Genomic DNA, 23,406 nt, shown 5'->3' with positions numbered 1-23,406 from the left:
CACACCACAGTAGAAAGTAAGCAATCCTTTAGGACACTGAACTCAAACTTACATCAAAAAGCTGGGACGGCAGTTGCTCATTGTTGTATTGGGTCCTGAACAGAACTTTTGTTCCAAAAATTCATTATGCTGCAAAGCCTGTAATACAAGGGGGAACAGAACAAGGTAAACACTTTCAAATTTCAAAGGCTGAGGTAGGAGAATTGCAAGTTCAAGGTCAGCCTGGGCAACTCAACTTAGCCAGATCCTGTGTCAAGATAAAAGAAAAAGGGCTGGAGATATACCAAAGTGTTAGAGCACATGCTGAGCATGCACAAGGGACTGGGTTCACTCCCTAGTACCGCAAAAGAGAAAAAACAAAAGTGCCAAAGAAGTATCTCAGTTATATCCTCCAGAATAATCCTCAAAAGGCTTAGTGTTGTGATGTTTTAAATTGGCCAAGAAGAAAGACTTCTGGTTGTTATTGCCCCATATTTACTTTCTTCTTTCCCAATATTTTAACCCCACAAACAGTGTATTCCAAATAATACTTTGGTGCTTAATGAATATTGTTGATTTATGGTAATGATCTTTTCTTGTTTATTTCAATCAAAACCAGTTATAAGTCTGGTAGTTAAAAATTTGGTTGTACTGTGTTAAGACACAGCTTTCTTTGGAGCCAATTAACTTGCCAAAGCCAATATGGCTATGAGTACTTCATGGTCTTTGTTTCTCTTCCAATTTGCCTTTTAGAATAAGCTGTTTTCCAGTCTCCCACCCGCCTTTTATTCTGAAAATATTTTTCACCTTTCATCTCCTTCAAACAATGAGGTGACTGAGAAAAACCTCAGATGAATCCCTGACCTTGTGGTTACCCATGCTAATAGGAAATACTCATGCATTGTTCCTGAAAGACAGTTCATGGATAGTAGACAGTCACAGTTCATGGATTGGAAATGAGAGTGTCGGGCTTGATTTTGTTTGTTCCCAGGTTAGGAACCCAGTCACAATGGCAGATGAAGACAACTTACCATATAGCCATAATGAGGAATACTGAAGTACTGAAGCCAGGAGAGCTGAGGTGCCATGGTTTCAAAATTCAATGACATACCCAAGAAAACCTATGAAAAGAAAAACCAAGTATCAGAACTGGTTCAGTGTTTTCTGTTAGAGTCTGTAAACAAGTCAAAATAACACCTGGCATTTTTCCAGGGGAAGGTTAGAGTTCGTAAACAAGTCTGGATGGCGCCTGGCAAAATGCCAGAGGGAGTGGTTTGAGAAGTAACAAAAGCGAGCCATTAAGTGTGGAGATTCCTTATTGGTTGACTGATGTATCTAGTTTATGCTAATTAGATAAGCTGTGTGGAATGTATAAATACTACTCCTGTCCTGCAATAAACGGCTCCTACTCCTGCTGTATCAACGTACACAAGTTATTCGTCACCCCCCCCCCAGGGTTATTTTGCTGCAGCTGGACTGCAGCAGTTTTCATGAGGAACTCTGGGCAAGGCCCTCTACAAGAACTCCACAACCTTCTAAAAACATCTCTGCTAAGATCTACACTTTCTTGAAATTCTTTCCATTTACTCTAAACAATAATCTTTGTTCTTTGCATGTCTATACCTCTGCATAAATGAGGCAGTTTATGATATTAAAGGAAGGATAATATATGTATAAAGTATATTACACGTTTCAATTATTTTGAAGATTTGGGGAAATAAGCCTATAATCTGTATAATATGCTCCACTTATTTGGAGGATTCTTAATTATCAGGACTATGCTATCAGCTTTCTTTGTAGCTGCACACAATGAAAGATTAAGAAATACAGCTATCTCTTAGTATCTGAGGAATTTTTTCCAGGACCCACCCATCTCAACTACAGGTACCAAAACTTGCAGACGCTTAAGTCCCTTATTTTAAAAATGGCAGAGTTTTATATGTAACCTATGTACATTCTTTATGCTGTAAATATACACATCCTGCATATTTTAAATCATTTCCATGTCTTATGTAAATACCTAACACAATGTAAATGCTATGTGGTTTAAACATTATGGCTTAGATGAGAAAAGAATAACTATACATATTCAGTCCAGACCTGATTTTTGTTCTGTATAGTTCTGTGGTAGGCTGAATCTTTGATGAAGAACCCATAGACATGAGGCCTGGCTACACTGAATATTGACATTGCACTACCACTATCTGTTCTCCTAATAAAGCTGACCATCTAGGAACACATACCAGAGACCCTGAGCATCACACATCCCTCTCTACTTCCATACGATATGATTTATTATTTACAAGGGTCTGTGCAGTATATCCATGACTTTTGGAGTAATTTGGGGTTCAGAATGCAGGCTCAAGGAAACCCAAAGCCTAAAATTGATAAAGAGGATGATGTAGTGGAGCACAGCAGAAAACACAGTCAATACATTCATCTAAAGCTAACAGAAAGCAGTATGACAATGGAGGTGACAAGAGCGAATGCTCAAGATGAAAAAGAGACACCTCTGAGGTCCACATAACACGTAACTCAACTGGTGCAAGGTGCCTTGGGATATGCAAAACAATGACTGGTACTGTGCTGTGCCTACACATTTACTCATGAAGACTCCATGTGCTTAGTATACAACAGCATCTCTAAGTAAAATGTGGTTTTGTGATCGGCTTCTAAACTGCCACATAGAAATGTTTACATGTTAGTCAGAGCACCAAATAAAGCAAACAAAACATCTTAATTTATTGAAGAACACTTCATTTACTGACGGACAATATAGGAAATATAAATAAGACATTAATTTCTCAATGATATACATTGGTAGTTGCCAAATTTAGAAAGGAAAGAATTAAACTTTGGCAAGTGCTTTTACTAATTATGCATCACTGAAAGGCATCTCTTCCTACTGTAGCAGAAAGCATGTATTAATGGCTAGGCACTCCTGTTTAGTTCATGTCATAGTGGTAAGTAGTTCCATTCACCTGTTGATTCATCACTGTGAGTGCAAACTTTAGGCCATGTAAGATTAGAACTAAGTAACCATTGAAAACAAAATAAGAGCAGAAAAATATTGATATAAGAGATCATCAGGAAACCAGAAATAAGTGACCTATAGATTTAAGTTCTATCAGTGGTTCCTACTCTGGTATGTTGTCAAAAATAGATATTTCTAGTGTTTTTATGTGTGTGTGAGACAGAGAGATGGAAATATTCAATGCAATGAAACTGGGGGGAAACCCAAGCATAATATATAGGTTTGGACATTTTCCACTATTTTTAAAACTCAAGTTAGACTCCTCATGCTGCACACTCATGAAGCTTCGCTCTGATCTTGGAGAGTAGTGAGTCCAACCAAACCATCTTTGCTGTGGGTAAACAGCTAGCAAATCTCTAATACCAGCATCAAAGGCAGGCAGGTAACTTATCTTCTTTATGAGGTAATGGGCCAATGATAGTTCCTCTGGATTATCAAGTTCCAATTTATCAAGGTGAATGTGCATGAAGAAACAAGGTGAAAATTCTCTCTCACAGAAGCACAGTTCCCACTCACCAGCATAAACACAAAATAGATGGTCACCAGAAGTGTTTTTCCGGATGCTGCATTCTCACGTGTTCCTATAGCCAGGATCATGGCAGTGGTGGAATAAGCCACCATCAAAGTGGTAATCATTGTGATGAGGAAAGCTGTTATCCCCCGTTTCAGCCCTCAGAAAGAAAAGAAGGGGTCAGTGCAGCTGTATAGGTCACCTTGTCTTTCAGACTGTTCAACATGCAAAGAACACTACAATTTTCCAATCAACTAATATCAGAATGAAAAAAAGACAAACATGACCCAACTATCATGATTCACCACTTAATTTTTTCCCTTGTTGTAAGTGCACAAAGTTATCACAGTTCTTTTGTACATTTACTGATGAAGGACCTTTCCATGTAACACCTACTCTCCTTTACATGTAATTATGAACAATATCAGATTGCTGAGGTGGAGAGACACAGGCAACACAAATGGCTAAAATTCTACAGTCTAAGGAGACTCAAGAGCAGACATCTCCACATTGTTCACTGTTTGATGCAACTGCATTAGTGAAGAAACTGGGGTTGGGATTCCACAAGTGGATTGAGTGTCTTGGGAAATGGAGAGAGAGTTTCTCCATAATGGAAGACTTCCCTAGACAAACGATCACATGGCTCTGGAATATTTATTGCTCACATGTGATATAGAATGGGTTAGGTTAAGCAACTACTTTATAAATGATTATAAGCTAATGCTCTTGGTCATAAAACAGCTTCAAGAATACTAAACAGGAGTCTGGGGGTCTAGTTATCATGACAAATTCTTTATGATGCAACTTTTTATTTATTTGTAATATGGAAGATTTAAGTTCTATCAGTGGTTCTTACTCTCATGTGTTGTCAAAAATGGATATTTCTGTTGTGTTTATGTGTGCACATGTATGTATGTGTGTGTGTGTTTGTGTGAGATATGGAAATATTCATGCAATGAAACTGGAAGGAAACCTGAGCATAATGCACAAACATCTGTCTATATCTACCAAACAAGTATTTTTATTAAATTAACCTTCTTTAAAAGTCACTATTTTTCTTTCACCATAGAAGGAGACAGGGAGAGAATGTATGCGTGTGTTGATTATTTATCCCTCTCAACATATCTCTATAGATTCTAGAGATATTACCTACCTATCTATATTTTATCTCCATATAGAGATATATGTAGAGATACAGAGAAGAAATATAGATAAATAGGCAATAAATATTCCAGTTCCTCTAGCACAATCTCAAAGAGTTTTATAAATTCCCTCCATATCTGTATATGACACACAGCATTTCTCAATAAAATGTAGTTTTAATAAGAGTTTATTGGACTGCTTACAGGGGGCATATACCTGAAAACAGGCTACTTAGGAGAACAAGGAAGCAGGCTCACAAGTTCAAGGCTAGCCTGGAAATTTACCAAGATTAAAATGTCTCATATTAAAGTAAAACTAAAATGGAATGGTCCAGCACTTGCCTACTGAGCTTATACCTTAGGGTCAATCCTCAGTACACCCCTCCCGCACACATGCACAAAAGTTTGTTTAGAAAAAGTCTGAACAAGGCCCACATTTAGCAGCTTTATTAGAGAGGATACAATGCTTCAATAGCTTTTGGCTGGGTATGCAGTTTGGAGAACCATGGACATGCTTACAAAGAGAAATTAGAAATTAGCATCAGCTCATATCTAAGACTGAAGACATATCTTTGTCTTATTACTTACCTAATATCCAGTATAGTATACCAGTAAATATAAAACTTGGAAAAAACCTCCTGAATAGGAACTCAAATAACAGTTTTCCAAGGAAGTAAGATGACACTCTGTAGTATCCACTTATGTACTCAAGTCTACAGAACAAAAACACACACCACACATCCCAGATTAGTCCAAGAAGGCACAGCCCAGATGAGATGCTGTTGTGCAGACTCCTGCTGCCACCAGGTCTGACACTGCAGCTGCCGACCGGCTCCAGGCTGATCCCTGGTTAATGCCTTTCTCCACCTCAGGTGCAGCCTCCCTGGGGCATCAGCCCCTCAAGGCTCTTGCTGTGACCCTCTCATGACAGCACCCTTCCTGCCACCGCCCACTCTAGTCCACATCACCCCTCCTGGGACACAGTCTGCATCTCCTCACTCTCCTCTGAGACCCTACTTGTCCTCTAAGGCTGTCTGAAGAGTAGAACTCCAGGACCTAATCTCAGTGGCAGCACAGGCTTTTCTTCTCCCCAATTCTGAATGTGAAGAATGTGACACTGATATTTTCCAAAGCCTTAATGTAAGTGCACATCCCTAAAGTCCTTTTACTTCTGCTACTTTCATGTTACAAAAGAAAAAAAGTCTTCTTCCTTCAATGATCACATCTCAAATGTACCACCCTGTCAGCTACCAAATCCTCATCTTTCTTCTTCCTGAAACATCCCATAATTCCAAACTCTTCCACCAGTGTCTTCATTCCTTCCCTCTGATGATTCCTGCTCTTGGCATGTAAGTATGGGAAAATCTCTTCCATCTTTGAAAACAGAAGACACAAAACCAGCCAGCTCTTTACTGTAAGGCTGCCCTCTGGCCACTTCTCCTTCATTCACCAAGGACTATACTTTCTTAAATTCTTTGTCAGTTTTACTTCCCACCTCTGATTTGCATTAAATCTCTACCAAGCTTCTTAAACTTTTCCCACAGGTGCCATCATGACCCTGTTATTTGCTAAAAACGAAAAGGTAATTTCAGCCCCTTTATTGCTCATTTTCCCTGTAACACTGGAATTCACTGACCACATCTAACACTGAAACTCTGTTTTCCCTCAGTAGCAGGCCCCACTTCCTCTTGATTTTCCAGTCCATCCCTGAGTGCTTCTTCTCCATTAATATTAGCAATCCCTATACAGACTTCAAAAGCTCATGTTGCACTTTACATGTCTATACAATTTGCATTTGTCAATTAAACAAACTAAGAAATAAAACTGTGATAGCAGAAGCAAATGTGACTCCATGTTGTTTTATGACTTCATCTTGTCAAACAACCATGCCAAGTAGAAGGGTCATGACTGGGGCAAGATGTCCTTTTCCTTTTGCTATAGAAACCTTTAAGAACGTGGAACTACCTAACGGGGAATTGTTTCTGTAACTAGGATAACGGGGCTCTGTTTCTGTAACTGGGGTGACTGGGATAACTGTGATTGGTTAGGCTTCCCAACGCTTGACTGCACTCTCCCACTTCTGTAACCTGGCTTGCTTGCATTGGCTGGACCCCTAACACCCCTTTTGTGTTTTTCAGGCTTATGAGGAGCGCCCTTGAAATTGTTTGGGGCTGATCAGGGGAACAGCTTTATGTTCTGGTCAACTGCCACCGGTATGCTACAATAAAGGCTTGATTCGATTATACATGAGTGGTCTGGAAGTCAGTTTAAGAAACCCCGGGATGAAGCTTTAACTATAACAAAACAATACTCGTAATCTCCCAGATTATAATCTCGGCTCAATTCTGAATGCTATCAGTTTGACCAGTGGGTCTGATGCTACTTCCCAGAGTGGAAACCTACTCACATAAAAAGATTCCTCTCCATCAGGAAGATCTCCCTGGCTGAGACACTCGTGACACATTGGAAGACAGTTAGCACATAGAGTGACCAGGCTCTGCAGAAGAGGAACAAAAGCCCTACTGTTAATTCAAAACAATTAGGGAAGTTTTTACCCCCAGAACTTTTATATCTGTAATGATATAAGATTAAATAGACTTTTTTAAAATACAGATTAAAACAGGTACATGTGACTCCGTGAGGTCTCTCCCCACTTCTATCTCCATAGTGGTGCCTCCATAGTTTTTGAGGTATGTGACATTTTGCTAAGCACTTACGTTCAGACACAGCTATTAAAAAGTCTCATCAAGAAATGAGATTTTTAAGGGTATTTCCATAGGTAACAATCACTGCACTGACCTAAGTATTATCCATGTAACAGAAAATCTCAAATCCTATCCACCTATCCTATACTCCTATAACATCCTTAAAGGAAAAAGGAGGGCACTAAAGCCATTTCTATACCCTTAACCCCTTTTTGTTCCAAAAACCTAGCCAAGTTAGGAGAACAGTGAGAACCACCCTACTATATATATATATGCAAAGACTGTTCTGTAGATAAGAAACACACAGGGGCTGTGATTGTTGCTCAGCGGTAGAGCGCTCGCCTAGCACAGGCGGAGCCCTGGATTTGATCCTCAGCACCAAATAAAAATAAAGGCATTTTGTTGCATCCAACTACAATTAAATATATATATATATATATATATATATATATATATATATATATATATATAATTTTTTTTTAAAGAGACATCCTGATCCAGGTCTGGTTGGGAGGAAATGAGACCTTTACACAGACCAGAGATTCCAAGTTATAGAAAAGCAGGATGATTAAGATAAGATTCCACCAACCAAAAGTTCTGTAAAACAAGTTCCAATTAAAACTTGTCAGCCAGGCCAGTATGACAGAGTTGTACTTCTGTTGTTAGCATATCATTATAATATCATTGTGATTACAGCCTCCCTCTTCATCAGGTTTCACTTAAATGCCTATAGATAAAAGCATACCCTGTAGAGGTTTAGGAATCTAATATAGTTTGTAAATCAGAGCTGAGGAGTGATACGTGGGTGGGACTTTTTAACAACTTTCCCACTCTCCCCTCAAAAATTGAGCTCAATAAATAAACCAATAAAATCAAGTGGTCAAGAAAACTCATCATCTTTGAGAAAACTTATCATCTTCTTTGGGGGTGCTTTCTTTCTTAGTAAAATATGTTAAACTTTTACTGTGGTTTGTATCTTGCTTGAAATCTTCTCTGGTGAGAACACAGGAGCTGAGTACACAAGACAACCCCAAGTAACAATAGTAACACAAGGAGAAAAGTAAGTTAATGCTGGTACTGTCGTGGCTTCTATAACTTCACTTGCCTCCCTGCAGTAACTGTTGCAGACCAGAGCACAGGGAGGAGTGAGCTGCTCAAAAGGCAGCCACCACTGAACAGTGTGGAGACAGATAAAAGATATTACTTTCTGGTGAAGTCCCAGCAGCACTGAGTGCAGCAGAGGTACACCAGCCCACTGCAACTGGACCTCCCCCACAAGTATTTCTGAATAAACTCTATAACTTCTGTCACATCTGTGGGTATCTTCCCTGCTCTCTAAACATTCTATCCCTCTTCCCTAGCACAGCTGGGCAGAAATGAGCACAATTCTCAAGTCAAACTAATCAAAACATATCAAGGAAACTGGCCCACAAACAACAAAAGAAAGAATAGGCTAACTGGACTACATCAAAATTAAAAACATTTATGCATCAAAGGCACTATCAATGGAATGAAAAGACAGCCTACAGAATGGAAGAAAATATTTGCAAATTATTTATCTGATAAAGGATTCATAATACAGGAATATAAAAAAACTACAAAGCAACTATAGCAACAATAAATTTCCCAAATAATCCAATTTGAAAATTAGCAAAGAACTCAAATAAATGTTTCTCCAAAGATCCAGGGGACATCTATGTTTTTTAGAGAAAGAAAAAAAATAAATAACATATTCTGGTGGGGAGGTGGAGAAATTGGAACCCTTATGTGCTGCGGGTAAAAATGTAAAATGGTGCAGCTGCAGTGGAAGACAGCATAGCAGTTCCTGAAAAAATTAAAATTATAATTTGATCCAACAAGGCTAGGTGCCTACATCACAGTGCTGAAATCAGGAATTCAGACAAATATTTGTACACCCATAGCAGCATTGTTAACAACCAAAAGGTGGAAACAACCCACATTCTCAGAAACAGAGGAATAATAAACAAAAGGTAGTATATATTCAATGGACTATTATTCAGTCTTAAAATGGAAAAATGATTCCAACATATGCTGCAACTTAGATGATTATTAAGGAGATAATGCTAAAGAAAATAAGGTACCAAAGGACTAATACCGTATCAGTCCAAGTATATTAGGATCCTAGAGTGGCCAGATTCAGAGACAGAATTATAAGGTGGTGGCCAGGGGTTGGGATTGATGGATATGGAGGGTTATTCTTTAATGGGTATGAAGATTCCATTTGAGAAGATGAAAAAATGTTCTTGAGCTGGATGGTGGTTATAGTTGCACAGTGTGAATGCAACTGATACCACTGAACTATACACTTAAAAATGGATAAAAGGTCAACATTTATGTTGTATATTACTTGCCATTACATACATACCTTTGAAAAAAAGGAAATTAACTCTTCCACTCAGTTTGCAATGTGCTCATTCCACTCCCAATAAAACAATGACATTTATCCCATACTTATTATAAATTCAAATTCATACTGGCTCTTTATAAGCTTGAACAATGTAACAGTATTTAAATTTACTTACTTATTCTGGATTTCAGTACAATCATTTTTTAGTCCAAGGAAAGTGACACCTATTAACAGTCCCAGCATAAATATGATGAATATCTTTTCCAAAAGAAAAATGAAAATAGAGTTGTAATTACAGGTAAAAATTTTTCCACATCATTTATTTGTTTATTTATTTTGGTACCAGGGATTGAACTCAGAGGCACTCAACCACTGAGCCACACTCCAGCCCTATTTTGTATTTTATTTAGAGACAGGATCTCACTGGGTTGCTTAGAGCCCCACTGTTGCTGAGGCTGGCTTTGAACTCATGATTCTCCTGCCTCAGCCTCCAGAGCTGCTGGGATTATAGGCTTGTGCTACTATACCCGGCTTTCCACATCATTTATTATGATACAATATATGGCTACATAATCAGAACCCTCTCTGAAGATAAACACTTTATATGACTTGGTCAAATCTTGGGAGAAGATAAAATTATGTGTGTTTATTAGACTACTTTCCATACCAAATTAAAAACGTTTGGGGAACTGACAGGAAAATAGAGCAGACTACTGGACAGGCTGAAATCCCTCCAGTGTTCACCAGGAATGGCCAGTCCAAGCCCCAGCTCTAGTACTGGACATGCAAATGCCACACAGTATGGCAGACTGGTGCAGAAAATCACTTGGGGAACAAACTAACATCCAAGTGGGTAAGAGCTCAGACTAGAATGGAACTCTCAACTTTTGTGCCAGTGCACATGCATAGACAGTTTCATCCTTCAAGAGGTTCAACTGAAAACAAGATGACTTTACACTCATTAAAAATAAATGAGGGCTGGGGATGTAGCTCAGTTGGTAGGGTTCGATCCCTAGCACCACAAAAATAAATAAATAACTAAATTACATTTATATGAAATTTCAGGGCTAGCAGGAGAATGCTAGCCTAGCATGTGTGAGACACTGGGTTTGACCCCAGCACCACAAAATGAATAAACAACATTTTAAAAGCATACACACACAAATTTTGACAATGGTATTTTTCATGATAAAGACTAGTTGTAAGTTGGCTCCCACCTATTCAACCTCTCTCCTCCATGGGAAATTGTATTGTCATGGTCACCAAAGCACTCAGCCAGTTTTCTTTGGGGACACCCAAGTGCTTCATTACCATCTCCTCTGTCTGCTTCTCTTCAACCTCAGCCAGTGAAGCTTATAGTCAACACATTCACCTGAGCTAACAGCCCCTCACCATCCTCACCTACTCAGTCTGTGCACAACTCCCAAGGTTACTGGGCCAGCACCACTTTTGTTTTAAGGATAAAAATTCTCTCAGGGATACTTCAATCAACAAAAGGTTAAGGGTCACATTATCATGTTTTATTTGAGGAATTCCACATCTAATGCTTCACAAGTTAAATATAAAAATGTAGGAAATTGGAAGTCTAGAGAAAAAAAAATACCCTACCATATATCTTGAAAACTTCAAAGTTAAAAAAAAATACTCAATATTACAATTGTATCCACACACAAAATGATTTGTGAAGAACATTTTAGGCAGGCAGCAAGCCAGAATAGAAAAACTAAATCATAATCTGAAAAAACTGGTTTGTGAAGACCACAGTTTGGAAATGTCGTTATTTAAGTGTTTTACTCATAAGATCTCCTTCAACATAAGACAGAAATTTAGGGGAAAATTCATCCTGCTGATACGTCTTCACTACCTTCAGAATATACTCACTTCATGTCAGTAGAAAGAGCTTCCAAAATATATGCTGATGGATTTGCCAATGTGCAGGACACACAGGTACACAGCAGTCTATACGTCACTCAGGATAACTTATATTCAGTCTTGCTATCCAGAGGTTCTGCATTCTTTGTTTCTTTTGCATCCACACCTGATATCTTATACTAACACATCACCTGTTCTTTATTTTCAGTCGGTTTTCTACCATACTGGCAAATCAGTGAATCCTATGATCATGTCATGGTTTTCAAAGTATACCTGTGCTATTCTTTCTTACATGAAGAAAGAAAAAACCCCAGGCAAAATGAAATTGCACAATGGAGCAAATGACTGAGCTTTGTGCATGTGGCCACCAGTCTCAGTTTTGAACAGAAGGATTCGATAAAGAAATCGTCCCAATATTTTATTCTGCTTTTGTTCAAATGTGTTTAATGAGTATTTCTCAAGACATGTTCTGAGAGAAATTTGTGCATTTACTAGCAAAATGAATCCACAGTCAAATGTTTAATATGCTCATAGAAAACAATGACTTTCTAAGAGATTAATGACAAGTCTTCCAAATTGGTTTGATCAGGAAATGTTTGACATTATAATTGAACAATAAATCTTATAAAGATCATCATTCTTTCCAATCTTCCAAATACAGCCTCTGGTTAGAGATAAAGTATAAATCATATATATATATATATATATATCTAGTTCAAACCAAAGTACAGCTATACATCAAGAGATACAAGATTTATTAGTAGGAAGTCATAAATATTTTGACAATTCTATGATCAAAACTTAGAGAAATAAAAATCATACAAGATTTCAAACCCTATGCCAAGCAAACTATGGCCCAAGCCAAATGGGGCCCAACACCTATTTTTTTTTCAAAGTTGATGAGCTAAGAATGGTTTTTACCCCTTTTTTTAGTAGTTGGAGGGGGAAAGGTAATATATCTTGCACTATGTAATTTATATGAAATTCAAACTTCAGTGTCATGAATACAGTTTCTTGAGAACCCAGCCATGTTCGTTTGCTTATGTATGAGCTACAGCCACTTTCATGTTAAAATTGGCAGGACTGACCACATGAGACAGACCACATGGGGCCTACAAAGCCCAAACATTTACCATCTGGGCTCTTTACTGAAAAGGGTTTGCCTACTCCTACACTAACATTTCAGTGTTCACAAACTTTAACACGAGTTGTTCTGCTAAACTCCAGGAGCTTCAAGGTTCTACCCTTATTCTAGAGATGGCTACTTCTCTGAACATAGTGGGAATTCCTTTTGTAGGATTGAGTTTGCTGATGAGGCTGAACAGGTGACCTGGAGACTCTGGGCCTGGTGTTTATGCCTTAATGAAGCCAAGATCCCAAATAGGCACAATCCTGGTGTATACCAAGTAGCCATGGTCTATTCATGCCCTGCCCATAACTCATACTTGGGTCCTGGATGAGACACAATGTCCTGCACATTGGCAGATCCATCATTTTGAGAGGCAGTACGAAAAACCTAACACAGAAAACACACTAAAGAATCAACTCCCTATATCACCCCACTGTTGAACAATGGGTGATCCAAGTTAATGGATCTAACTTACCTGGAATAATTCTAAAACATCAAATCTTTTCTCAGAGAATAAAATGTTACCCTTGATAAATAGCCACAAAAGTGGCCATGTTCTGACAGAATGATAAATGAAAAGTTCAAAAACATGTGGCACAACTGACAGCATGACTGAAACAAGAACAGGCTCTCAGATACACCTGAAAGGTGACAATACTGAAAGATGAAAACTGTGGTTCTTATGTTAAAGAATCACAGTTTTCATCTTTCAGTTCAGTAGAACCTACAGCAGGCCATCTTTCAGTACTCAAACTCAATGACTGATAATAAAAATAACAACCCCCAAACAACTAGCTAAATTGATTTCCTTATAAATGATGGACTGATGAACTTTTTACTGTGACACAGGAGTTAGGAATAGCAAAAAAGAAAAATAACCTTAAGGAGTAATAATCAACAATGACCAAAGGCCAATCAAAAGGAGAAAAGAACGTCATCACATCTTAGTTAAGAGAGCTAATGTGACAGTGAATATCCTTGTTAAGTGTGGTTACTACCTGTGCTTAAACTGAAAACTTTTCAAGATATTTAGTGCTTTCCAAACATTAGAATCTCTCAATGAGGAGGGTCAATTACAAGGAAAACAGCATACAGGCTCTTCCCTCAGAGAGTGGACAGACCAAAGTCCTTGCAGATGTATTCAAAGCCACTAGCTCTCCCTCACCACCTAATTTCAAATGCAAACCAACACTCTTTTCCCTATCTCTTGCCCTCTCTCTTCCCCTTCTCTATCCCTATTTCGCCTGAACTTGTTGCGTAGTCCCTCCTGCAATCTAACATGCTGTGTGTTGTATTACTTCACTCATCATCACTCTGTCTTCATACGAAAATAAATTCCATGAGAGCAGAGGTTGTCATTTTAACTCACTTTGTCCACTACCATATTAGATTCCCCAAAATACAACTCAAGATCTTGCATTCAAGCTGTGGAATGAATCAATGAATGAAAGTAGATAGTACTAGAAAACCCCAAAATGGATTCTGTTGCCTGTAGCTTCCATTTATTGAAAAAAAAATAAATTTCTTACTGAGATGTTCCCTTACAATTTGTCTGGTTCAAAATTCTGAGTTATGTATTCTAAGAAATCACTGAAAAAAAAAAAAACCTTTCTAGATGTGAAAACTTAATTGTGTTTTATGGACTGCTTCTATATCCTAAATGGAGTAAGGATGACAAATAAATGGAAGGGTGGGTAGAAGATCCACATTATCTTGAAGCAGACTATATCAGAACCAAATTGCATCCACATGAATATTTCACAGCAAACTTAAAAGAATCTGTAAGATTACCTCAACTATCCAGGGCTTGAGACGACCCATCAAGTTTCTGAATGAACGCCAGAAAATCCATCTGAACTGATGGCAGAAGGTGGTGACATAGGTGATCTCCTTGAAGGCTGGGCTCCTGCTATGCTGGCCACCTGAAAGTCTCTCTAATTCAGTTTCTGTTTCTCTATAGAAGGGGGATTTGCTATAAAACTGAGCTAATCCTTTGATCACTTGCAGTCTTCCTATTAATAGCTGTTCAGTCTCATTGGCTTTGGAATAAAAGCACACACAAAAAAGAGAAATATTATTAATAGGTGACAAACAAAGCCATTTTTCTGTGATCCTTTTCATGGATAATACCTAAATTTTAAAGCTAAGCACAGAAAAATCACAAGCATTGTCATGGCTCTACACATCAGAAAAACACATGGAATTAACAAGACTTCTGCCTGGATCTTATGGCTAGAGCAAACTCACAGACCTTTTCCTAAGTATGTGGACCCTAATCCTTAAAATAGACTCCTTACCATACAGAATTATAAGTTTTAATTTTTAAAAAGTTGGTCCTTATTTTCTATGTGCAAAAGTATGAGTTTCAATTTCTTTTTCTAAAAATATGTAACAATTATCATATTTTCTTTTTAATGAAAACTCCTTTTATAATGAGAGTAGCACAGAAGCGGTCATTCATAAATTCAATAAAGAACATCCATAGCTCTTATGGAGAAGAAAGTCTATCTGTTAACTGGAATCACAATACCATATGAGTAGGAATTCAGAAAGCCAGGTTTTAACAAGCCACCACATTGCTAAACTTCAGCCAAATCAACCAGGCAAAGACCTGTGAATCTAAGCTATTCACAATACCTTCACCCCCTTCCTCTTGCATTGCTGTCACTGCAGCAGGGGAGTCTCCATTGATGACATCCAGGAAGAAGTCTAAAGGGTTATTGAGGTGCTCACAATGGTAACCTATAAAACAAAGCAACCAAAGAACTCAACCTGATGGGCTTGAAAAGTAAAAACTACTCACTTCCAGAGAGTGAGGGAAGTAAGGCTAGGGAAGACAAATCTAGCATTTTCTCTGCCATGTTCTTGCTTTCTTCTCACCTCACTTTATATTTTATACTTTCCTCTTGTTCATTCATATAATATTTCAACATGCTTTGTCTCCTAATCCTGTGTGTGTGCATAAACACATACATATATAATACATATATATATAATACATATACAATACACATATATACGTGTGTGTGTGTGTGTGTGTGTGTGTGTCCTGGACTGTTTAGAACATAATATCCTGGTCTTTTTTATGGGGATCAACTGATGCTTATCAGTACTTCTTAAATCTAGATACAAGAAAAAAAATGCCCGGGTTCATTGTGTTTTCTGAGTTCATGAAGCAAATGCTGGGATGGCACTATGCATGTCAACAAGATTGCTTCTCCACCTATTAAATTCAGAGGTCCAAATTATCATTATCATATCATGCTGCCATAATTAAAAATAGACAATAAATTCCCAGAACTGAATTCTTGAGAGAACATGACCAGCACAGCACACCCAAACTCTCACCTCAACTTCTTCTGGCACATTATCTAAACTTGGCCTGAGACCAGACTCTTAAGTATTTCCTCTGAACTCTCCAAACCCATACATACTTAATTTTAAGTGGCTGAGAATAAACTAAAATATTAAGATAGCTAGTGAATGTTTAAAACTATATTTGGGGTTATGAAGAAATATCTATATTAATTTCTAAATGTTTCTAAAATGAAGCAGATTGCATGAGCCATTAAAAAGATCACACAATTCAATCTGAAAGAAAACCTGGGAGCCCAGAAATGTTTGCCTACCCAAGTCAAACTTAGGACCAGCCATTCCAGGGGCTAATAATAACTTACACCCACTCAAGCCAATTTAATGTTACTAGAAAACAACGAGCATCTCCATGAGCCCTCATAAAAGTAGAACAACATCACTATCTGTTGCATGGTCTAGAAGAAAATGAATGATACTGGGTCTTTCCAAAAATGTTCAGCTGAAAAGCCTGGCTGTGAGTCCAACCAGTTAATTATTGAACTCTCAAACTCTCAGGGAATGGTCACCATAACTAGGAAGTAGGCCCATGAAAAACACACACACACAAATACACACATGCATTCATACTCAAAGAGGGGAGAAGAAGGAAAGAGACCTAAACAATAAGCAAACACTGAAAAATGAAGACAACTCCTGACACCAACTGACCAAAAATGTTTTGGAGTGATGGCACCCGTTAGTCTATGCAGAGACCAAGCAGCGCTCCTGTCCACCTCACTGTCCTCCCCTAGGAGTCTATGATGGAAGGATCTAGTGCCTGAAAACCACACCTGCTGATTTAAAATACTCCAAAGCCTTCTGGGCAGGACCGTGGTACATTAGCTTTCCTGAGGCCAATATGGTGAGGCTGTCAAACAGCTTGAAGATGGAATGCTGAGGCTGATGAAAGGAGAAGATGATAGTTCGTCCTTGTTCAGAAATGCTAAGTTGAAAGAAGGAAAATAATGAGTCATTAGATATCAGAACATTGCTCTTCTTAATAAAATACTTTATTATATGGTGAAAGCATTTGTCCAGAGTTTAATTTGATTTTTCTCATATGAACTTCTCATCTCATGTTAGCAACATGACACTTGGGGAACCTAAACTAAATGTTTTCATTAAAATAGGTGTGAGTTATTATTAGGGCTGGGGCTGGGAATATAGCTCAGTTGGCAGAGTGCTTGCCTCACATGCACAAGGCCCTGGGTTCAATGCCCAACACCACAAAATAAAAAAATAACATAAAATAAAATAAACCTTAGGGTCTCTTAAGGATGATACACAACAGTCTAGAATCCACTAGAAAGTTCATTGACAATGCAGATTCTTGGACAGTCTTCATAGATATTGGATTAGAATCTCTCGGGGTGAGTTCAGGGTGTCCATATTTTTAACAAGCAGTCCAGGTCTACATATGTACTACATATTAAAACAATGATCATATGACCAGTTCTCATTGATCATTTAAATCTTCTGGCTCTTTAGGATTGTTTTCATCTTTTTTCCTGATAATACAGTTGACATTAATAAGTGCTTTCTACCTTCTTTCAATTTTCACAATGTTGTATAACACAGTTCCCATATTATTGTCTCCTTCTATTTGCAGATATAATTTAAAGATCAAGTAACTGGCCAAGGAGACAATGTTACAAAAGGGCAATGCTGAGATTTAAAGTCTGATCTATCCCATGGCAGAAACAGTACTAAACTATCATTTCACAGGAGTTATCATTTATAGTTAAAAGAAATGTTCAAAATCACTGTTAAAAATGTTATTAAAAATATCACCTTTCTTTGCTTTTGTGTCTGTTTTCCTTGTTAAGAACCTTTTATACCTAAAGGATTTAAAATCAGCCTACTACAGTGACTCAGTCACATCAATGTTCAAAGCAGATCAATTCACAATAGTTAAGCTATGGAACCAATCTAGGTGCCTTTCAGCAGATGAATGGATAGAGAAAATATGGTATATATACACAATGTGATATTACTCAGCCATAAAGAAAAATGAAATTATAGCATTTGCAGGTAAATGAATGGAACTGGAGTCTATCATGCTAAGTGAAATAAGCCAAATCCTGCCCCCAACAAAAGGCGGAATGTTCTATCTAATATGTGGATGCTAACACACAATAAGGGGAGGTGGGGAGGGAAGGATAGAATTTCATTGGATTAGACAAAAGGGAATAAAGGAAATTGAGGGGGGATGAGAATAGGAAAGACAGTTGAATGAAACAGACAAAACTTTCATATGTTCATATATGAAAAGACAACCAGTGTAACTCCCCATCACGTACAACCACAAGAACGGCATCCTAAATTACACTCCATGTATGTATAATATGTGAAAATACACTCTACTGTCAACTTTATCTAAGCAGAACAAATATAATTTTTTAAAAATTCAAAATAAAAAACAAAATGCTTGATAATTTGAAGCTATCACTTCATGATTAATGGGGCAGGGATATATGACTAGATGAAAAGCCAATTGGAAAGGTCTGAGTATATGAATGGTTTCATCAACTATTTAGGGTGATAAAGGTGAGTTGTTTGTGGGGAGAACCTTAGTCTATAAATTTTTACTGCAGCCATATTCCCAAGGAAGAGCATCCTGTCTGGAAATCTAGTTGTTAGTGTATGGGGGGGGGGAAGGGCAATCTTGTTATTAAAAATATTTTATGACAAAAATCACTTTATACAATCAATTTACACATTTGATTAAGTAACTAGCATATGCTATCAGGATACCCTAAGTTATTCTGCCTCCAATTGAGTCAGACCCTATGATTAATGATTTCAACACAACGTATAAAAGAAGTAGCTAAGGATTCCTTATTCATAAGCAAAACAGGACAATTGGAATATTATCCCATCTTCCTGTATCTTCTCTCCATTCCTCCCCTGTCCCTCCTCCCCATAATGGTTCAGCATCCACATATCAGAGAAAACATTTAGCCTTTGGGTTTTGGAGATTGGCTTATTTCACTTAGCATGGTAGTCTCCAACTCCATCCATTTACCTGTAAATACCATAATTTTATTTTCTTTTAATACAGCTGCTTTCTTAATAAAAGAAAATATGATTTCATTTACTTCTTCTTCCTTTTATTCAAGTCCAAATCTTAGGAGTTATTCTTCCAATCCTTATAACCCAGATCCAATATCTGAGTCAATCCTGTTGATTCCCCTTAAAAACAGATCCAGAACCCAAGGTCTTCTTTCCACCTCTCCAGGAGAATCCTGGTTCAATCCCTGTCCTGGTCCATACCCTTTTCTTCTCACCATAAGCAGCTCCTCCCTGGTAACCTTCACTCACCGTGGACTGACTGCACAGCCATTGCTCTGCTCTGACACTCTCAAAATGCTCTCACATCCCTTAGTGACAGGAAATGCCATAATTTTTACAGTTGTCTATGAGGTCTATGCAGTGTGACATCAGCCCAACTCTACCTCACATTATATTCTAACTATATGGTCTCCCCAGAATTCATATGTTGAAATCCTAACCTCAGTACCCTAAAATGTGGCTCCTTTGTAGATAGAGTCTTCAAAGAGGGCCGTAAGATTAAATGAGATTGTTGATGGTCCTCTTCTTAATGGTGTCCAGTTAGGAGGAGATTAAGATGCAGACACACATGGCCATTTACAAGCCAGTGAGACAGGCCTCACAGGAAACAGCCCTGCAGACACTTTGACCTCAACTTTTGGCCTCCACAGCTATAAGAAAAGTAATTTCTGTTGCTCATCCCCCAGCTTGTGGTATTGTTATGACACTGCAGAAACCAATATCCACTCCTCATAGTCACTGGGTTCTGTCCCTTTGGCCTCTCTGATGCTCCACACACTTCAAGCATGCTCTATCTTGGGGTCACTAGGTCACTCCTTCCAACTAGAACTCTCTTCTGCAGATACAGCTGGTCTCACTCATTTACTCCCAGCTCATGTGTCACATGTTGTGATCTTCCCTGACCCTCCTGCTATTTAAATCAGCTCCCCACTACCACCATAGCCATCTTTCCATATGCTCTTGTTTCAACTTTTTTCTTTTAATCACTTCCTGTTGTTTGTTTTCAAGAAAGAAGGAACAAGTTACATTGTTCATTTCTGAATCCCTTTCACCAAGAATACATGGTACATAGACATGACCAGATATTAAATTAATGAAACATCCCTAACCCTATAGTACTTACTTTTTCAGGAGTGAAATGATAGCATTTGCTGTGCTGGAGTCTAAGCCAGTTGTGGGCTCATCTAGGAACAAGATGGAAGGATCAGTGATCAGCCCCATTGCTATACTGGTCTTTTTTCTTTCTTCTCCAGATCTAACCTAAAACACAAATTATTGCATTATCAACAAGAATGACAATGATCTAACTATCATTTGGTGAACTAAGCTCTGCTAATCTTGCTAGAGAACTTTATCTCACTATCCTCATTATGAAACAGGAAGTAAATGAACCTGGGAGAAGGAGGAAGTTTCTCTTTTACCAGATGAGTAAACTGAGGCTCAGGGCAAAGCTTCCCATTGGCTGGACCTGATATGAAGCCCATGCTTTTAACAGTTCTGAATGTTCCTCACCAAGACAAATATTTAGTTTTAAGATAGGAAGTTAGAATACTAAAATGAAATGGCCCTAACAGTAAAATTATAGTCTGAAACAGGAGAAAAGATAGGAGGAGAAAAGGAAATGGATCTGTAGTAAATTATTAGTCTTCTATCAACACTCGTGTTTCCACCCAAAGTCCCCAGGTAGACTTACAAGAACAGGATGCACTCATACAGGAAAGTTCACTTTCCAACATACCATATCAGTACCTGTCCAATCACCATAATGCTTTGACAATGGGTACAGACTACACCCTGACTCACGGCAGAATTCCAAATTCACACTTTCAGACATATGCAGAAAATATGGGATATTCATATCCTGAAGATGGGCTATTCCACAGGACAGATGGCTCAATCTTTGCAAACATTAAATGCTCATTTGTGTAGTGAAGGGACTAGGAAGGTTTGGGGAGACAGAAAGTAGGAAATAATATTGAAATTAAGAATCTTCAAAGAGATAGTATTCAAATGCTACTCACAGACCTTGCTTGAATCTATTGATAACTAAACTCTAAAATGTCTTTGGAGAGGATTTGGGAAATGTGAATGAATAAGGGCTTGACATAGCTGATGATATGAAATATTGTTCACTTTGTTAGTTGATCAATATATTGTAGTAAGGTAAGCAAATATCCTTATTTTTTTCTAGATTCCTAGCAAGTACTCAAGGATGAAATAGCATATAACATTATATAAAATACTTCAGTAAAAAAATAGCTGTACTAATCATGGGAGAAGATGTTAACAACTGAGAAATCTAGGTGAACAGTATTTGTAATTATATTATTATAGTAATTATCCAAAAATCAAATCATTAGAGTAATCAGACCTTCTCTACAGTTCTATAATGATTAAAATGACATATAACATTAAAAAATTAAAGATTATTTCAATCAGTTAGATTATATGAATTATAAGTCAATAGTGCCTCTGTATATTTTTTCCTAGAAATCCAAGCAAGCACCTTAAGGCAGTGAGTGCCTTTAAAAGAGAGTAAAAGAAAGCATACACCCAGAAAGAAAAAAAAAATCAAGTGAATAAACAGCCAAAGAAATGACAACTCAATCACTCATTAAAAATAAAAAAGTGGAAAATAATGGCATCACAGGGTTATTCTTCTAAACAAAATACACTTCACATAAAAAAAATATGAGCAAATATAACAGGAAGCAGCAGCCAGTGGTACCCCCATTCTCCATTGCCTCTAGGAAGCAGGTCACAGGGGCTTAATCCAGAGTCATCACTTTTACAGGGCTCATTATCACCCCAACCTACAAATGTCTAATCAGTAAAATTTCCATATTGAGTGGTCAACTATAAAACTTACTTTTTCATCTCATTTTTCTTCCTTTATCCTGCACAACCTGCCAAAGGAGGAGTTCATTTCTTTACAGTTTGTTACTCTTGCTGACAACTGCGTTCCTCAAACCTGAAAGAGCCTGGCCTATGAGAGTCTGGAAATAAATATCAGCAGAGAAAAGGGAAGAAGGGAGAGAGTGAGGGAGGGGATGAGCAACAAAAATGCCAAAGAAACCATGGAAAAAATATCCTGGTCACTGCAAAAATTCAATGTAAATTTTTTTTTCTTTCCTTTTTTTTTTTTTTTTTTTGTGGTGCTGGGGATTGAACCCAGGGCTTTGTGCATGCAAGGCAAGCACTCTACCAACTGAGCTATGTCCCCAGCCCCTCAATGTAAATCTTAATGAAAATAAATATAGATTTTAAGACAAACTTACACCAGTATGAAACAGCAAGAATCCTTGGATTCTAGTCATTTATGAATTCCAGAAATATAAAAAAAATCAACTGAACAAAATCCTCCAGAAGAAGAGAGGCAGAAGAGCAGCCAAAAGAAGGAAGAGAAAGAAGAAAAGTCAGTGCAAAGACATCAAAAGAGCTGTGACTTGAATAATGAGGGTGGAGGAGCATGGAAAAGGCCTGAGGAGCACTCTCCACAGGGATCATACTCTATTCACACCAGGATCACACTAAGGTTAAGATTAGTTTTCCAGCTTCATTTCCACCTTCATAGTATGTAACCAGTCACTTTTCTCATCATTAAAGAAAGCAGACCCTTTTGTCCTCACATGCTCTAGGAAACTTCTGATTAAGGTCACATGGTCCACACAGGGAGGTCCTTGTTCCTGTCTGATTCTGTCGGGTTTTTTCACATTACCTTGGAATCAGCCACTTCATCCAGACCTAACTCCTCAATGACCACTTTCATCCGTTCATCTTTTTCATGTTTTGTCATAGTTGTTGGAAGCCGAAGAGCCGCTGAGAACGCTAAGTTTTCTCTCACCGTCAGGGTGCCCAGTACGAGATCATCCTGAAGGGAAGATGGGATTTCAATGGGACACACTGAGTCTTTTCTAAAAGCATCTCTTTAGTGTAGTTATCTTAATCCATAAAAACAATATAAGCAAGGTAAAGTTCCAGCTAATGTTGAACTTTCAACTCGATAAACTTCAGTGATCCACAGACAGCTACAGACTGGAGTGAGGCATTTTCATCCCCCATCTGCAACCCAGGCAGAGCACAGGTAATTATGATGATTTCTAGACACATCCAGATTGTTTTATGTGAAGATTTGACAAAGGCATCTTCAAAGGGAAGGAAAGAGATGAAAGAAGGGCAAATAGGGCCATAGCAGACCCTTATGGAAATGACACCAAAATTATATTTGACACCATTGCTT

General features: G+C 38.0%; 2 protein-coding genes across 12 annotated transcripts in view; one reads left to right on the top strand and one right to left on the bottom strand.

Annotated features, from left to right (window-relative positions):
* Positions 1-6,909, top strand: part of LOC114085438 (broad substrate specificity ATP-binding cassette transporter ABCG2-like) — a 111,761-nt gene extending 104,852 nt beyond the window's left edge. Inside the window, exons 17-19 of one of the 8 annotated variants that reach the window (XR_011708018.1) lie at positions 5,539-5,806; positions 6,211-6,248; positions 6,805-6,909. The gene's annotated coding sequence lies outside the window, so the exon portion shown is untranslated. Of the gene's footprint in view, positions 1-970; positions 1,092-5,538 lie in introns of those variants that run through there. The other 7 variants (XR_011708016.1, XR_011708017.1, XM_071614560.1 and 4 more) reach the window with 7 other exon arrangements.
* Positions 1-23,406, bottom strand: part of LOC114085440 (broad substrate specificity ATP-binding cassette transporter ABCG2-like) — a 67,945-nt gene that overhangs the window by 7,888 nt on the left and 36,651 nt on the right. For all 4 annotated transcript variants that reach the window (XM_071614564.1, XM_071614566.1, XM_071614565.1 and 1 more), the window contains 11 exons: positions 22,885-23,037; positions 20,290-20,426; positions 16,886-17,037; positions 15,378-15,482; positions 14,532-14,779; positions 9,915-9,997; positions 7,074-7,163; positions 5,255-5,379; positions 3,530-3,684; positions 1,011-1,100; positions 53-138 (listed from right to left, as the gene is read on the bottom strand). In XM_071614564.1, the coding sequence (XP_071470665.1) occupies positions 53-138; positions 1,011-1,100; positions 3,530-3,684; positions 5,255-5,379; positions 7,074-7,163; positions 9,915-9,997; positions 14,532-14,779; positions 15,378-15,482; positions 16,886-17,037; positions 20,290-20,426; positions 22,885-23,037 (1,424 nt within the window). The remainder of the gene's footprint in view (positions 1-52; positions 139-1,010; positions 1,101-3,529; positions 3,685-5,254; positions 5,380-7,073; positions 7,164-9,914; positions 9,998-14,531; positions 14,780-15,377; positions 15,483-16,885; positions 17,038-20,289; positions 20,427-22,884; positions 23,038-23,406) is intronic.

This window comes from Marmota flaviventris, chromosome 7, assembly GCF_047511675.1.
Source record: "Marmota flaviventris isolate mMarFla1 chromosome 7, mMarFla1.hap1, whole genome shotgun sequence".
In the NCBI taxonomy this organism is placed as follows: Eukaryota; Metazoa; Chordata; class Mammalia; order Rodentia; family Sciuridae; genus Marmota; species Marmota flaviventris.
Note: the sequence above shows the minus strand (reverse complement) of the source record. Positions and strands in the feature narration are given on the sequence as shown.